Raw genomic sequence first — 16756 nt, forward strand, 5'->3', positions numbered from 1 at the left:
GTCCCTCTTTGACCTTCCCTTCTCTGTTTGCACCCCATTTGCCACAGCCCCTGCTGAGCCCTGGCACGGCCCCCCAAACTGATGAGCTCCCAGAGAAGAGTGGGGAGGGCTGGGGAGACGTGTACACTGTACAGGGTGAACCCTGAGCTCCCAAAGTGGGTGCCCCCAGCAACTCCCGGGGCAGGGCAGTGCTGAAGCCCCCAACAGGTGGGGTGCTGCCAGGCTGAGAGGGAGGACAGTGCTAAGCCTGGCACTGGGGGGAGGTGAGAAACCAGCCACTAGCCCAAGACTGTTCCAAATTAAAAACTCTTTATTTAAACTCTCTCCCGCTCCCCTTTCTCCCAGGCTGGAGCAATCCTGCTGCTTCACCAGGCCCAGGGGCTGGGCCCAGCACCCTCACAGAAGGGAGGGGGGAAGCTTGCAGGAGCTCTTGGCACAAGGTTCTGCACCCCACAAAGCGGCCCCGGAGCACCTTGTGCCCCACATACCAGTGCTGCTGCACCCCTGCCCTGCAGCAACTGGGCTGCCAACGGCCTGCTCATGGCTAATCCCTGCCTGGGCCATCGCCCTGCCAAGCAGCGCAGCCATCCTCTGCCTCAGGGATGCCCCTCAAGGGCACGGGGCACCCCAGTCCCGTCCCGGCCTGCCGGGTGCTGCTGTCACTTGCGCCTGCCAAAGATCGACTTCTTGCTGGGGTTCTTCTCACCCACACTCAGCCCAATGAGCAGACGAGCCTTCTCATCCTCCTCCTGCTGCTGGATGGTCCCGTCCGATTTGCTCTCCAGCTTCCCCCGCGCCTCGGCACCTGCTGCCGGCTTCAGGCGCAGCTTCTCCTTGATCACCTGCCCCAGGAGTTGGGGGCTCAGCACCCCATGGCCACACCCGGGCCCCTCAGCATGGCTGACAGCCTGAGCTGCTGAGCCAGTGTGGCTGCTTCCCACTCTGGAGAACGTGCCACCCGCCCTGGGATTCCCATCTCCCATCTGGGCAGAGCAGCTCTGGCAGCCTCCAGGGCACGACGTGGAAGGGGGTCCCACAAACCTGTGCGACCAAGGCTTTGCGGCTGTCCCTCTTCACCGCCATGGCAAAGTCCAGCCACGTCCATGTGTTGTTGTGGTACTCCAGGCACGGCAGCACCAGGTTCAGGTCACCCCAGTCCACGCTGTTCTTCTCACCCTGGGTGATGAGGGTGTCAGGCAGTGTGGGATGATGCTCCAGGCCACCCCCAGCATGCCCCATCCCACTGGTCCCTCACCTTGTAGCTGACACAGAGCGGCACCTGCGGGATCTTGATGTAGATGAAAGAGTTGTTCATGGCTGCACGCTCCTTCATCTTGTCGATGTCATCCACGGGATGCTGGGGACAGAGTAGGAGCCATGAGCAGAAGGAAAGGAGAGGGTACACAGCCAGGAACCAGCAGGGAATGACCAGCTGGGCACTAGGCCATGGCATCCCTTCACCAGGGAGAGGTGAGAGCTGCTCTGGCATGGTGTTAGAGAAATGAGATGCTGCAGGGATCATATCAAGCGTGCAGGCGCCTTGGTTGTAAAGGATGCAAATCCTCATGGTGGGAGGGAGCAGGAAAAAACACATAAACAAGTGGGGGAGGACATGGCTGCCCAGCCCTGCAGCAAAGGAAAAACTGATGCCACAGCAGGAATCTCCCAGATTCCCCCCCTCAAGGCAGCAGCAGGTACCTCGGGCGCTTTTCGGAATGATCTTCTGACCCCTGATGTCCTATTCAGTCCCTGAGCAACTCCCTTCCCCGGGCCCAGCGAGTCATCGGCCACGATCAGCTGCCGCGGCTTCACCACAGGGATCCCTGAGGCAAACAGGGTGGGAGGTGCTTGCTGGGGTCCAGATGGGAGTTAGCCATGACCCAGACCCTCCCACCAGCTCCCTGTCCACAAGTTAGACCACAAATCCCCCTCCTCAACGCATGGCTGCCAACAGCTGCCCACAAACAAAACCTGGACATGCAGAGCTGCTCCAGGACATCCAGGGAGGAGAGTGATCATGAGCCTCTTACCTGTCGTCACCAGCTTGGACTTATCTTCCTCATCCCCCACCTCCTCCTCCTCCACATTACGGCCGGGAAAGAAGAAACCCATCATCCTGTGAAAGAACTGGTGGGTGAGCTGGATGGTGAGGGGTACCACATTCACCTGTGGGGAGAGAGATATTTCAGAGCCAGGCACATGCTGCCTGTGCCCCACAGAGACACTGGCACCTCCCGGCCCAGTCCTGGCACCTCAAAATGTTCCTTGATGGAGATGCCTCCCACGGGCGGCCGAACCTTGCTGAAAATCCTCAGGGCCAACTGCCGGCCAGACTGGCAGGAGCTCTGGGGACGCAGCACCACCTGCAGGGAAGAGGATGGGTGGCTGTGGTCAGGACAAGCCACTGGCCAGGCCACCATGTGTCCCCATGACACAGGGCTGCTCCCCCAGGCTGCTACTTGCCTTGTACACAGCATTGGGCAGGAGGTTGTTCATCGTCACCCAACCTAGCTCCAGCAGATGCTCAGCAGTGTCATCAGACTTGTTGACCTGCACAGACGAACCTGTCAGCCCCCCATGTCCCCGTCCCCAGGTCAGAGGCTGAGGGTATTACTGGCCAACCTTGCTGTAGAGGAAGCGCTGGAGCTCCAGCTCGGCTATGCCCAGCTGCCCGTCCTCCTCGGTCAGGTGCCAGCGGGCCTGGGCAAAGTAGAACTCAGTCCGTCGTGCCACGCTCACGTCCTCAGGCTGCTTTCGCAGCTCCATCTTGTTGGCTCGCTGCAGCTGGAAGTCCTTGAAGCACCTGCAGCAGAGAGGAGAGCAGTGGGATGTGAGAGCCCTGAGTAAGTGGGACACAATGCTGAGGAAGCCAGAGATCATAAAATCATAGAATGGTTTGGGTTGGAAGGGACCTTAAAGCTCCTCTATTTCCAACCCTCTGCCATGGGCAGGGAAACCTTCCACTAGCCCAGGTTGCTCCAAGCTCCATCCAATCTAGCCCTGGACATTTCCGAGGATGGGGCGGCCACAGCTACTCTGGGCAACTAGGGCCTCATCACCCTCTCAGGGAATAATTTCTTCCTAATACCCGATCCAAACCTGCTTTCAGTTTCAAGCCATTTCCCTTGTCCTACCTGATGAGTATGTTCAGCTCCTCGCTCTCCAGCTGCAGGTCAGCTTTCTCCTGGCTTAGCTGCTGCTGCAGCCTGTGGTTCAGGTCGAGCAGGATCTCGTTTTTGCTGTCATCCTTCAAGGACTGAAGGACAGACAACCCTCAGCACCCTCTGCCCCTGAAGTGGGGATGCTGGGGAGCTGGGCACTGCTTGTATGTGTGCTCACCTTCATGTTGGAGTACATCTGCTTCTCCAGCTGCCGGATCTGGGCCACGTGCTGCCGCACGGCCTCCTGCAGGTGCAGGATGCTGCTGCGCTGCTCCTCCGGGTTGCTGGAGATTTCCAGCTGGAAGCGCACCCGCTGTTTCTTCTCACTGTGCTCCTGGACATGGGGGTAGGGGAAGGTTAGGACTGTCTGGCTGCAGGAAGTTCTTCCCCATGCAAGAAATGGGTCAGGAAATGAAGTGGTTTGAGAATTTCTCTTTGCTCAAGACATTTTGTGGCTGAAAAAATGTAAGTTTGGAAGAATGTATGAGAATAGCAACATTCTGTATTTCTATTGTTCTGGTTTTAGCCAGGACAGACAAAACAGGCAAGCTCTTAAAAAAAAAGGTGTTTGCAAGCTACATGAAAAGAAGAGAAGAGAAAGGGAAGAAACGGTAAAAGAACAGCTCATGCACTATGGCATGCCCTGGGCCTTCAAAATATATGAGCTCAGGATGTGTTGTTTCTTCCCATCCAGCTGTGAGTTTTACAGTTGTACAGTGTTTCCAAAATAAACTTCCTACAGCACTTGAAAATCCATGGCTTAACTCTCTGGTGACCTGCATGCATATCTGGAGCATACACATGGGTACCTTGCGTTTGGGCTCCACGTGCAGCAGCAGGTTGTTCACTATGTCAAGGATCATGGCATACTGCGCGGGGTTGGTGGAGATCTCCAGGTCGTGGTGGATCAGTGTGAAGGTATCCACAGCTCCTGCAGAGACACAAAGTGCAAGTGGGGCCTCAGCATGGCCAGAAACAGGATGCAAATGGTGACCAGTCAGAGATGGGTGCTGGTTCCAGCAAGCATGGCATGCTCAGCATCATTTGGTGCATCACAGGGGTTGGGGACTCTTGTATGCACCCCTCTTATCTCAGCAGGGCCAAAACAGACCAGCCCTGGATTCAGCCAGCACCTGCAGGTCAGCCCAGAGCTCTACCCCAAGGCAACACTGCCTGGATGTACCCACCCTCCTGTTTCTTCAGCAGATCTTCCTTCTCCTGGTTGGCAGGAGTCTCGGGTGGCTTTATCTGTGTGGCCAGCTCAGGGTCGATGTCATGGCTGTAGCTGATGTAGTACATGCGGCAGCTGCAGCGAGAGATGATCCTCTGTACCTGCTGGGTCTGCTGGGCTTCTGAGGGCTGGTTCCAGTCTGGGGATAGGCAGAGGCACCATGGTCAGAGTGCCATGTCCTGGCATGCTGGGGACTTCATGGCACAGGGCTCAGAGCACCAGCTGGCTCCTGGAGCCATGCACAGACAGGTCAGATGCTCTCAGCTCTACCAGCCTTGGGGTCACACACAAGCAGGACTGGGGGAGGCACAGCAACCAGTGCTGTACACAGTACCTGTGGTGGTGCTGACCATTCCCCCCACTGCCTGCCCACTCTCCATCAGCTCCTGCACCGAGTCCAGGCTCCGTTGCCGATGCTCCTCAATATTTTTCACCTGAAGAGGCAAGGAGGCACCACTGGCTGTTCCCACACTCCCTGCCTTGGCCAGGTCAGACAAAACTGCCCATCCTCCACGCAGCTCAACAAGCACAGCCTCAAAAGCTCACCTCCAGCCAGAGCTGTCCATGCTCCCCCTCAGAGGGGCTGCTCTCCGTCGTGGCAAAGTACTGCATGCCATCCAGCAAGCACGTCCAGGATGTCTTCTGCTTCAGTGTGTCCCCATACCACGCAGGGTGGTGCTGGCACTGCAGCAGCTGGGCCTTCGCAGCAGACACAATCACACAGCCCTCTGTCTCTGCACCACGCAGAACCATCTGTGGGAGGAGGGACCCCGGGGGTCAGACCAGTCTTTCTGGGGCAGGCATGGCCCCTCTCACAGCCAGGTCCTGGGGACAGGCAGCTACCTGGCAGTTCACCAGCTCGATGAGGCAGTTGCGGTTGTAGATGTCGTCGGTCTGACAGGCGGCGATGCCGCAGAGCTGCTCGCTGGCCCCTGACTCCTCCTCTGTGAATACCACGAACTTATCCGTCTCCTCAATGAGCTTCTGCAGCATGTAGGCCCCTGGGGAGGGAGAAAGAGTCAGTGCAAGGCTAAAGAGGGCTGGCTAGGGGGGCACAGCATAAAGGGAAGCATGGCTTTGGGCTGTGAGTTTCCCCTTGCACCCCTCCCTGCTGTGCTCACCCCCCGAAGAGGCTCTCTCGGGACGGCCACTGGTGATGGGAGCAGTCACTCTGGCAGGGATGGAGTGAGCAGAGAGTGGGCCCCGCTTCAGCTTCTTGGCCTGCAGCTGGGTGTCAATCTTCAGTCCCTTCAGGGCCTCGGTGGACAGGTTGCGCTTGAGCACAGCCGCTTTCTTGTAGCCGTCATAGAGGCCGAAGGCGATGTCCCTGTTCGTGGTGGTCCAGGATGCCCGCAGGTCCACCAAGTGCAGCTGGTGTGTGTGGAAACCATCGTCCCCATCACGCAAGGGCAGCTCCTGGGCACACAGGGTCAGAGCATCAGCACAGCAAAAGCCACCCCCAGCCCTGCCCCCTGGCCTCACACAGAGGCTGGGAGCCCTGCCAGGCCTTTCAGAGAGAACATGGGGACCAGAGCCTGGGGGTCCAGCCCAGAGCACCCAGCATAGGCTCATGCCAGCAATGCTGTGAGTGGAAGAAGGCCAGGTGTTTGGGAGAGCAGAGGCCCTGAAGATCTGCCTCCTCTCTAGCCAAATTCCTTCCCCACTGCACTCAACAACCAAGGTCCCCTTGTCCTGGGGATGCCACCAGGCCAGCACAAGCTGCCATGCCCTGTGTTTGCAGTGGTACCTCCTCAGCTGTGCGGTTGCTGTGCCTCTGGTAGGTGAGGGAGGACAGGCTCAGCAGGTGGGTTTTCTTCACCAAGGTGTCGAGCTGGTGGTCAGCATTCTCATCGCAAGTGGAAGCCATGAGGTGCACAGTGACCTGGCTCAGGTCGCTCACCATCTGTGTGATGCTCCACTCCGAAATGAGGCGCCGCATCACTGTGCCAGCTGGGGGAGAGGGAGGGAGGTCAGCCAGGGCCCTGCCATACAAGGATGTGCTGCTGGCAGAATTCCCACTCACCTTGCGGGATGAGCCGCTGCGTGCCGCGAGTGAAGATATGTCCCTGGCAGCACTCCACCTGGATACCCCGCTGCTGGGCAAAGGAGGCCCAGTAATGCACCTGCGAGGGAAGGGAGAGCAGGGGCTGAGAGCCCAGTGCAGGCAGAGCAGGGAGGCAACACCAGACCCACAGCCCTGGGACTTGCCTGCAGCCGGGGGAAGAGCGCAGTGTAGGACAACTGCTTGTAATGCTGTCCCAGCTTCTTCTTGCTGGGTTTCATGTTGTTGAAGAGCTTCCCACGGCAGATGGGCCGTGTCACACTGGTCCATGTGGCCCAGAAATTCTGCATCCAGCGGAGGGTGCTGCTGTAGAGCAGGATCCGGGGCTGGGAGTGCTCTGAGAATATACCCACTGTCAACACTCTGGGGCAGGGACATGGCAGCACCCAACTCAGGATCAGTAAGGATCCCTCAAACCAGCAGGTTTTGCCCCTTCCCCTTTGTCCCAAAACGATCCCCAGGACACTACCACACACCTTTACTGGGCTGTGTCAGGTCCATCCGGATGGAGAGGTTGAGGTTCTCAGAGCGGAAGGCACGGTAGGAATCATACTGCTGTCCCACTGGCACCTCGGGCAGGAACTCAGGGGAGCGCAGCACCACACCGTGGTGGTCATGGGGGTTGCCATGGCACAGCCACTGCAGGTCCAGTGTCATGCACAGGTTAGGCAGGTGCAAGAAGCAGCAGTCATCATACCTGAATGCAGAAAGAGACCCCAGTCACCCCCCTAGCTCTGGTAGGGGCATCCATGCTCCCGGGCCCACACTCACTTGGAGGCTGTCCGGACATTGATATCCAGGTTGCCCTTGAAGATAAACTGCCCAGGCTTCCAGTGGAAGGAGAGTTGGCTCCATTCCCAGTGCATGTTTTCTGTGGTGTTGTAGGGGTCCTGCAAGGAAAAGCATAAACAGAGGCAGGTGTGAGCTGTTCCCACAGCATGCTCTGTTCCCCATCCCAGTGGCACCTACCTCAGTGGCCAGCTGGTGCAGGTTGGCCTGTTCAATGTCCATGTGCCAGTCTCCATGGAAGAGAAGGCGGCTCTTGTCCCACCACGGCAACGGGGCACTGGGATCCTCTGAAGGCTTGGTGAGGAGATCCACACACTGGCCAATCAGGGTCCAGGCTGGGTCCCAGCAGGGCCCCCACACGATGGTGTACTGGGAGATCACAGCTGGGAACACAGAAGTTGGCTCAGCCACTTGCACGTCGTACACTGCCCTCTCCCTGCTGCAGCACAAAGACCCCCTTTCCTCCAGTTCTTACAGTGAAAGTCGTGGTAGAACTTCAAGGGTGGCATGTTCCTCTCCACTGTTGCATCCCCCCAGGGCAGCCCCAGCTTCAGGACCTGGCGGCGCCGGGAGCAGGCCTGGCCACACTGTTCAGCTCCGATCAGCCGGCCGGAGAGCTGCCAGTTCCGGATCTCAAAGAGGTAGCGAGGGTAGTCCCGGATCCGCACTGTGGGGCAGAGGAAGGGCTGAGGCATGAGGCAGCAAAGGGACACTGCCCAGTCCCCCACTCTGGGCCACAGAAGGAGCCACTGTCCTGTCACATCTCTGCTCCCTTCCCACTCCTTTGAAACTCAAACATAATTTCCCTACTTGGCTATGCATCACATGGTGTCAGCAGGTCCCTGTCCTGGAAGCCCAGCCACACCGCCATTGTGCTGTCCTCCAAGGGTACCCTCCCATGAAGCAACTCACCAAAGAAGCTGCCAACTCTGCCCTTCATCATGCGGCACCATTGGGTGACCATCTCCAGACCCTCAGGGGGGAACGGGCTGACATCATCCAGGTCCCTCATCTGCTCCAATACACGTTCTGTGCCATGGAAGGACTCATCAGCCATGGCCACCAGCTCCAGGTGGGCTAGAGTCCAGGTGAGGAGGGCCCTCCGCATGGGCGTGTTGGCATAGAGGCGCCGTGAGCGCTGGATGTAGATCTCGATGTTCTTCTTCTCCAGTGAGGCGTAGAGCTCCTCGATCTTGCGGGCAGGCAGCAGCTCCCCGTGCTGCTTGCGCAGCGCAGCCACCTTGGCATCCAGCAGCTGCAGGCGCTTGGCACTCTCCTTGCTCTCATCCTTCATCAGCTCATAGTTGTCTCGTAACTTGACCTCGAAGACATCATCCAGAAAGACCCAGGAGAAGTGGGTCACTTTGAGCAGGAGGTCTGGGGGCAGAGCTGTGCTGGTGGGGTGTCCTGGCCGGTGAAGGCCCTTCAGCCACTTCTGCACACTCACGGCAGCGTCCAGCGTGCGGGAGAAGTCGTACTGGTAGGGAAACTCGATGGTCACACTGGCAAAGGAGAAGACCCAGCCGCGGTTGCGGAGGGTGCGCAGGGTGGGGAAGGCGTCACGGTGCCGGACCACCTCCTCCAGCTCTGGCAGAAGCTTCACTTCCACCTCCTTGAAGCTGAAGATGCTGTGTCCATCAAAGCCTGCGGCCAGCTCGGGGCAGTAGCCGTGCAGGGCACCGCTGTGCCAGCTCACCGAGGTCCGCTCGGCAGCCAGGCTGATATAGTTGGCCTCGGAGACAAAGGCTGTGAGCTTGGCAGAGCTCAGCTCCAGGGACAGGGACAGAAGTCTTTTGGGTGGTGGCCCTTTTGTCTGGAGGGGTCCCAGAGACTCAGTGGGGGTGGCTGGGTGGGAGGTAGGACTCTTTGGGGGATGGGAGGGAGGTGTCCTTTGGCCGAAGGCGCCCCACAAGGCTTCGTGGCACTGCAAGGTGGCCAGGGTGTGATGGTACAGGTACATGTGGTCAGGAGGGCTCCACAGCACCACCAGCCCCTCGCCACACTGCACCTGTGCCAGAGAGAGCAAGCAGGCACCACATCACTGCCAGGGCCAGCACAGAACAGCCCTGTTCTTCTCCCCAGCACCTTTTGGTGCCAGTCAATCCTCCCCCTGCCCCATCTACCCCAGTCCCATCAGTACAGTATAAAGCAGTGGCCTGACATCCAAACCAACCTCCAGGGAGCGGATGCTGCTGTGGTAGGTGACAGAGAGCATGGAGACGTTGGCCACTGGGTTGGGGATGGCAGGAGCTTTGCAGCATGGCTGCATCTTCTCAGTAATGCTCTTCACCAAGGCCAGCACCATGCCCTGCACACTGACCGTGCAGCTCTCAGCACTTCCCAGGACAGTCAGTGTGTCCAGCCGCAGCTCCAGGGCACCTAGAGAGACAGCATGTTGGTTTTGCAGGCACAGAGGAGGCACACCACAGCACACCAGACTCCTGGCTGCAGGGTTACTCCAGGACAGCCATCTGGGATCAGCCTGGATGCTACTTACCCACCAGGGCTGAGAGTGTGAAAAGGTTCACATCCTCCACCTTCAAATCCACTTTCCAAAGCAGACCCCAGGGCTCACTGGAGGCAGCAGGTGGCTGCTTGGCAAGCTCAGCTCCACCAGGCTGTGGGCAGAAGAGGGGCAGGACCCTGGCCAGGCACTCAGTGCAGGTGTCTGATGACTCCACTTGCAACCCCCGGATGGTGCAGTCCAGGAAGAGTGTATCTGACTGGGCACTGGACATTCCAAGGGGCTGGTTGTAGCTGCCCTGCACAACAAACAGGATGATGACTCTCAGGCTGAAGGGTGTCCTGGTGCCACCCACATGGAATTGGAGACAGGTTTCTCTCCCCTGAAAGCTGCTTTTGCCCTCCTAGCTTGCCCCTCACCTGGAGGTTGAAGGAGTCGAGGATGAGGGCTTCTCCCCACACGTGCATGTTGGGGGGATGAGATGCTCGCTGGATGTGAGAGTCGTTGCCCACACGCCAGCACAGGTGGTCCACGGCCAGCACTGCTCGCTGGTGCACACTCTGTGGCCGCAGGTGCTGGTAGTCTGTGATCAGAGAGGAGGGAGGGAATGCAAGCTGGGCGAGCTCAAACATGGGCAACCCAGACACAACCAGGCAGGGATCCACAGGCCCTGGACACACGCAGACATGGGCAAGCATGGCAGCAACACAGCCCTCTCCTTTCCACCCCAGCGTCTCTGGCAGAGCCATCAGCCCCCAAGAAGAGCTGGGCAGCCACTGCGATGCCAGCCCGTACCTGCAGAGATGGAGTTGAAGCCCAAGGCAAAGGGTGGCGTGTCCCCCAGTTGCACGGACACATTGACGTTAGACAGTGAGGCACACAGGATGATGGGCGCTAGGATTTGGGGAAAGCTCCTGCATGGGACAAGCAGGGATGGGCTGTTATTGGGAGCTGTGGCTCACAGAGCCTGTCATGGAGCAGGCCCAGAGAGACACCCTCACTTCAGGGGCTCACAGATCACCTCCTCCCACTCTCCATACCAGCCTCCCCATCCCACAGGCTGTGCACAGGGCAGAGAAGGAGGTGCTGAGTGCCTGGGGCACCCTGACAGGGTGTGGCAAAAGGAAACAAGCTGTGATACCAGCAGCTGTGCCAAGGCCAAGTTTACCTTCCCTTGTGCCCTTGGCTGGGGACAGGCACTGCCTGGCACCTGTACTCCTGTGCCAACAGGCACAGCCAGTGCGAAAACTCTTGGTGACGATAGTGGATGATGCAGGTGTTGAGCAGAACAGCAGCTGAGAGATCAATGGCTGTGACCTAGAGCACAGAGATGGCCAGGTGGCAAAAAACTCATGCCAGGAGCCAAACCAGTCTCCCCCAGGGGACAGGAGCATGCCCAGCACTTGCTCACCTGCACGCTGGTCTTCAGGGAGTTGAGGCACACGATGCGCTGCCGGCTCTGGGATAGGAGAAGGCCATCTGGGGAGGGAGAGAAGAACAAGTGAGGGGTGGCAGAGGGCAGTGATGGCAGCCCAGTCCCGTGGGCACCCTCCTGGCTACTTGCCCTCCAGCTGGAGGTCTACACTCATTTGGTCCAGGTCTGAGGTGGGCGTGAAGTTACGAAGTGGGATCTGTTCCTCTTCACGCTGATATAGAAACTGCAGCAGCTTCAGGCTCCAGGTGAGGTGCCTGTAAGAAGCAGGGAGACACTGTCAGAAGGGAACTGAACCATCATGTCCTGCATCTCCCCATCTCTCATCACCAGGTGACCAGCACACTGGCAGGGACAAAGACATCAGCACGTGCCCAGCTGAAGCCCAGAGCCCTCATCCCATCAGCAGAGGATCCCATTAGGCTCTCCTACTGGAGAAGCAGCTCACAGGGAGAGGCACAGCTGTCCACGGTCCATGTCACCACATTAATTTGGACTAGGACAGCCTCCCCCTTCACGTGCCTCCTTACCTCTTCTGGCTGTTCATGGACAGCACCACGCTGGTGTTCTCCAGCTTCATTTCCACCCTCCTGGGGATAAGCTGCAGTGTGTCCCTGCTCAGCACAGACAGGGACTTTGAGGGCTCCCCAGGGCCTGGAAAAGGACATAGAGAATCATGAGAAGAATCTTGCCCAAACCTCCACGCTGTGCAGCGGGAGCCAAATCCCTCTGACTCCAGTGCAAGCATGGCCAGCCCCTGTCCTGCCCAGAGCCTGTCCCTGTGCTGACCTGTGCTGGGCTGTTCCCTTGCACTGCTGCGCTGGGCCCTGGCAGTGACGTGGTGCAGGAGGGGGCTGCAGAAGAGCCCCTCATGCAGCTCCGCCTGCAGTGTCCGGACGCACAGCTGGACACCCACCAACCGCCGCTTGCTGCTGATCTCCAGCGAGAGGGAGAGTGCCAGGGCCAGCTCTGCCAGGCACGTGTCATCCTGTTTGGGGACACAGCAAGGAGTGCACGGGGAGATGCCCAATGCCCTGCCAGCAGGTGCTGCAGGTGGAGCGCTGGGCATGGCATGGAGCCCAGCGCCTCACAGCATTGCCCAGTCTCAGGGACATGCTGGAATGGGTCCTCACAGTGCCCCAGAGAGCCAGTGCCCAGGCTCCAAGTGTGAAATTCTCCAGCACTCACCAGCTGGCTGCTCCGCAGGATTTTGCTGTTCACCTTTGTCAGGCTCACCTCGCAGGTCAGGCTGCAGAGAGTAGAGAAGAGAGGGAGGATGTGGGTCTTGCTGCTGTCAAACCAAGTCCCTGCCCTCTCTTTTCTGTGGGACATGGAGACCACAAGTGTCTGGCCCAAGTGCCCCCAAAAGCAGATCATGCCCTAACTCCATGCACACCAGCAACACATTGTTTGAAAAAAAGTAACTCAAGCTTCCTTTGACAGGAAAAGGAACCAGGCAAACCTGGAGAAGCTTAATGTGTCACATCACATGTGACATGAAATGCTGCTGAGGGGCACTAAGAGGAGAGACACCAGGCTAGGGTTGGAGGAGCTTTCCTGCCCCTGAAGCAGAGCACACACAAGCACAGAATTACCTCTTCCCATTGCCATTCAGAAGGAGACGTGTCTGGCTGGCCTGGATGTGCCAGAGAGACTCTGAGGTGGCCACGTGCAGAACCATGATGTTGATGGAATCCATGTGGATGGAAAAAAGCTGGGAGGAAAGTGCTATGGTGAGGGATATCTGACAGCAGCACAGCCCACAACAGCCCCTCACTAAGGCAGTGCCTCACCTGGCTAAGTAGCCTTAGCAAGGAGGGTTTAAGAGCCAGGTCTGCTCTTTCATTCACATCAGCTTCTCTGGGAGCCTCTGGGATGGATGGCTGGAACCCAAGGCCCTTCTGGAGATCCATACGGATTCGTACCTCACCAAAACACAGCTCAAAGTAGTGCCTGTGGGAGAACAGCACAGGCAGCTTTTACAAGAGCTCACGCTTGGCACACCCAGCCCCATCACCAGTGACATCCCCCACCTCAAGGGCGTGCAGGACTAGCACAAGGGCACCCATAAGACTCTGCCACCTCAAAGAGTGGTTCACTTCCTCACAGAGCACACCATGGGGAAATTGGGATGTCAGAAAGGTGCAAAGGCAGCAGGACCACAGTCATTTGGGCCAGGGATGAGCCAGACCCCCCAGGCAAGCAGGCAGGGGGTTGGGGTGGGGGTACATACGGCAGCTCTCGGCTCAGTTTACTTGAGATCCAGATGTTATCAATCTCCTGGAAGGACACACAGGTAGGTCAGAGAAGAAACAGCCTGGCTCTGCCTTATGATGCTCATCCTGACATTCCCTCTCCACTCCCAGTGCCAGGGATCATGCAAGGAGCAGCCAATACCCCAGGTGTGGCCATGGGAGGAAGGGCTTGGCTCCAGCCACAGGGATGTCCAACAGGAAGGTGGCTCCACAGATTTGCTGCCAGCCTGGAAGTGACTGCAACCACCCTCCCTGCCTGTCAGCTGGTAGCCAACCCTCACCAGGGTACCCACCACAGTCTGCTGCTCCTGCTGGAATTTGAGGCTGATGTTCTGGGCCCAGAAGAAGCCAAAGGAGCCGATCTTCAGCTCTGCATGAAGCTTCTGCCGGCACCAGGTGACAGCAAGGCGACATGCCAGCCACCTACGAGGACAGGGGGAAGGCCAGGGTCAGCCTCCCCACTGGGGCTGGGGATCAGGGACTCTCTTTGCTCTTCAAGCACCAGCTCCAGAACCCACAGCTGGATGGGAGCTCCCAGGGTCATCCCCAACAATCCCTGACACCCCTGCCAAGCCCTGAGGACTCCCTTTGACCCCCACACCCCACTGAAAACCCATGCCCACCCCTGCGGTCTCCCCTGAACTCCTGTACACCTCCAAGCCGCTGGCAGCCCCCCAGCCCCAGGAGCCCCCAGTCCTCTACAAGTTCCCCCCAGCCCTGTGAACCCCCCAGACTCCCCGCAAGACCTCTGTCCCCACCAAGTCCTGATTCCCCCACCCCAGACCACCAGCACCTCATCCTCAGCCCCGCGGGTGTCCTCCACCCCTGACACTACCCCAGGCCCCTTTGCCACTCCCCCCCTCAAACTCCCGTGTGCCCTCAAAACCCGCGGACACCCCCGTACCAGGCCCGCGGACACCCCTGGACTGTGGCGAGCTCCTCCCGCCCGGGGACAGCCGCGCCCGCCGCGCTCTCACCCCCCAAGGTCCTGCAGCCCCTGCCAGCTCCGCGCCGCGTCCCCACCCCTGTGCCACCCCCGAGCCCCCGCGGATCCCCCCGGCCCCAACCCCGGCCCTGACCGCGCCAGCAGCCCGACGAGCAGCGCCACGAGCACGATGCCGAGGAGAGTGGTGGGCAGCAGCGGCGGCATGGCGGGAGCGGGCCCGGGCCCGGCCAGACCCCCGCGGGCCCGGCCAGACCACCCCCCTCCCTCCCTCCCTCCCGCCCGGCCGGCCCCGGCCCCGGCCGAGGCGCCGCCCGCACACCCCGAGTGGCCGCTGGGAGAGGCGGGACGGGGCGGGGCCGAGCGGCGCCTACCCGGAGAGCACGGCCGCGACAGCGCCCCGCCGGGGCCGGCACCGGGGAGGCACCGGGACCCACACCGGGGCGGGGTGAGGGGTGACACCAGGGTTGGCACCGGGATGAAGTAAAGGGGGTGACACCAGGATGGGCAGATGGCAGGGGAGTGACACTGGGTCTGCCACCAGGATCGGGCGAGAGAGGTTATGTTGGGTCCAGGTACCAGAATGGGCCGAGGCGGTGCCACTGGGTCTGTCCCCCAGCCCCGGCCATCCTCTGCATCCCCCGCACAAACAGCCACACCACAGGCCAGGGTTCAGCACTTTTATGGCCCCAGGTCCCCACAAGGTGCAGGCAGTGGTTTGGGGTACAGCTCCTGGGAACAGCAGTCCTCTGAGCAGGGCCCTTGGATGGATAAGGGGCCTGCAAGGGACAAGGTGGGAGTTTGGGAATCTGCTCTGGGCTGGGTGTGGATGTTGGGCTTGGCTATGTGCTGGATTTGGGATGTTGGGACCTGCTTTGTGGCCTGGGCTCTGCTTTATGTCAGGTTGATGCTGGGACCTGCTTCATCTCAGATGAAGAACGCTGGAATCTGCTCTATATTGAGCTCAGGACATTGGGATCTGCTTTGTGTTGAAGTTCTGCATCCTGGTGTGCGTGCGCCCCGGTGGGGACAGGAGCCATCCCCTGCATTCAGCAGTCACAAACACGGCAGGGCAGTGTCCAGAGGCTCAGCATCCGTCTGTTCTCCCTCACAACTCAGCATGGTACTGTTCCACTTTGAAGGCCTCGCTGGGCTGCATGAAGATGCCCTCCATCGCCTTCCAGTAGTTACTGTGGCTGGTGGTGGCCATGCCGTGCACCTCCTTCTGCCCCTGGATAGGCCGCCCGTACTGCTCCCCCGTCACCGACAGGAACACGGCGGTGGAGCTGTGCTGGAAGCGAACCTCAGCGTCCCGCGCCCAGTAGGTCCCACTGCACACCACTGTCCAGTCGTCCAGGTAGTCGCCCTCGCCGGCCTCCCCAAAAGCACTCACCTCCTGGGGGTGAAGAAGAGCTCATTTTGGGGCAGGGATGAAGACAGAGGGGACTTGGGGGCTGACGTGGGCAGACAAAGGGGCTGGGGGCCGAGGAGAGACCTGTTTGTGACAGAAGCTCTGTGGGGCTTTGGAGGGTCTGGTTGGGATTCAGGCACTGATGGGGCATGGGAAGCTGGTGGGGACTGGGGAACACGGTAGGACTGGTAGGGACCCAGCTGGGATTAGGGAAAAAGGCAGTGGTGGTAGGGACATGGGAGAAAAGACGGACACATCTGAACTGAGGAAGAAGGTGGGATGGGTGAGGACATGGGGGACATGACTGGGGCCATGGCATTAAGAAAGTACTGGTAGGGAAACAAGGGGCCTGGTTGGGACTGGTAGGGACAGGGAGAGCCCAGAAGGTACTGGGGAATAGGATGGGACTGGCGGTGACACTGGGGACAAAGGGGACCCAGGAGGGACTGACAGGGCCAGGAAGAGCCCAGCAGGGGCTCAGGGGACCCGGCCGGGGCGGTCACAAGGGGTCGTGCCCCGGGAGCAATGCTGAGCCCAGGGCGCAGGGCTGGTCCCGGCCGGTACCTGGTTCCCGGAGAGCGGGGAGGCGAAGCGGTGGCTGTGCAGGTTGCGGCCGGTGCCCAGGTGCGTGAGGCGGATGGCCTGTCCGCAGCGCACCGGCGTGCCCCGCGGGCACCCCGCGGCCGTGCGGCCCCGCACCCGCCAGTAGCTGTTTCCGTCATCCGCCGCCGCCACCGCCGTCACCGACTGCTGCCCGCTGCCTGCGGAGGGAGAGCGGCCGTGAGCCGGGGCGCGGCGGGGACCGAGCGGGGCCGAGCGGGGCCGCGCGTCCCGTTACCGGAGCCGTAGCGCACATCGTGCGAGTGCAGCCGCACGTTGTGCCGCACATTGAGCAGCTTCAGCACGGAGCCGCAGGTGACGGGTGCGGGGCCGGCGCGCCCCGCCGCGCCCACCGCCACCAGCAGCACCAGCAGCGGCGCCGCCTCCATGGCGCAGGAAGCGGAAGCG

General features: G+C 60.0%; 2 protein-coding genes across 2 annotated transcripts; both read right to left on the bottom strand.

The window, feature by feature from the left end:
* Positions 1-290: 290 nt before the first annotated feature.
* Positions 291-14595, bottom strand: BLTP2 (bridge-like lipid transfer protein family member 2). The gene is made up of 39 exons (XM_071574830.1): positions 14474-14595; positions 13688-13817; positions 13373-13419; positions 12933-13092; positions 12735-12853; positions 12328-12388; positions 11929-12127; positions 11670-11793; positions 11272-11396; positions 11119-11186; positions 10876-11024; positions 10503-10621; positions 10127-10290; positions 9741-10005; positions 9417-9622; positions 8156-9251; positions 7719-7910; positions 7424-7626; positions 7226-7344; positions 6931-7151; positions 6601-6791; positions 6416-6515; positions 6140-6342; positions 5514-5808; positions 5236-5393; positions 4939-5145; positions 4727-4826; positions 4349-4531; positions 3971-4092; positions 3340-3495; positions 3135-3256; positions 2623-2803; positions 2464-2550; positions 2253-2363; positions 2031-2166; positions 1699-1823; positions 1256-1357; positions 1042-1176; positions 291-842 (listed from the first exon to the last, which is right to left on the bottom strand). The coding sequence occupies exons 1-39, from the start codon at positions 14542-14544 to the stop codon at positions 660-662; spliced, it is 6735 nt and encodes a 2244-aa protein (XP_071430931.1). The 5' UTR covers positions 14545-14595; the 3' UTR covers positions 291-659.
* Positions 14596-15003: 408 nt separating this feature from the next.
* Positions 15004-16755, bottom strand: SDF2 (stromal cell derived factor 2). Its single transcript, XM_071575376.1, has 3 exons — positions 16587-16755; positions 16313-16509; positions 15004-15733 (listed from the first exon to the last, which is right to left on the bottom strand). Exons 1-3 carry the CDS (start codon positions 16735-16737, stop codon positions 15446-15448), a joined length of 636 nt encoding a protein of 211 aa, XP_071431477.1. The 5' UTR covers positions 16738-16755; the 3' UTR covers positions 15004-15445.
* Position 16756: the final 1 nt, after the last annotated feature.

Source organism: Pithys albifrons, chromosome 21 (assembly GCF_047495875.1).
Source record: "Pithys albifrons albifrons isolate INPA30051 chromosome 21, PitAlb_v1, whole genome shotgun sequence".
Lineage (NCBI taxonomy): Eukaryota > Metazoa > Chordata > Aves > Passeriformes > Thamnophilidae > Pithys > Pithys albifrons.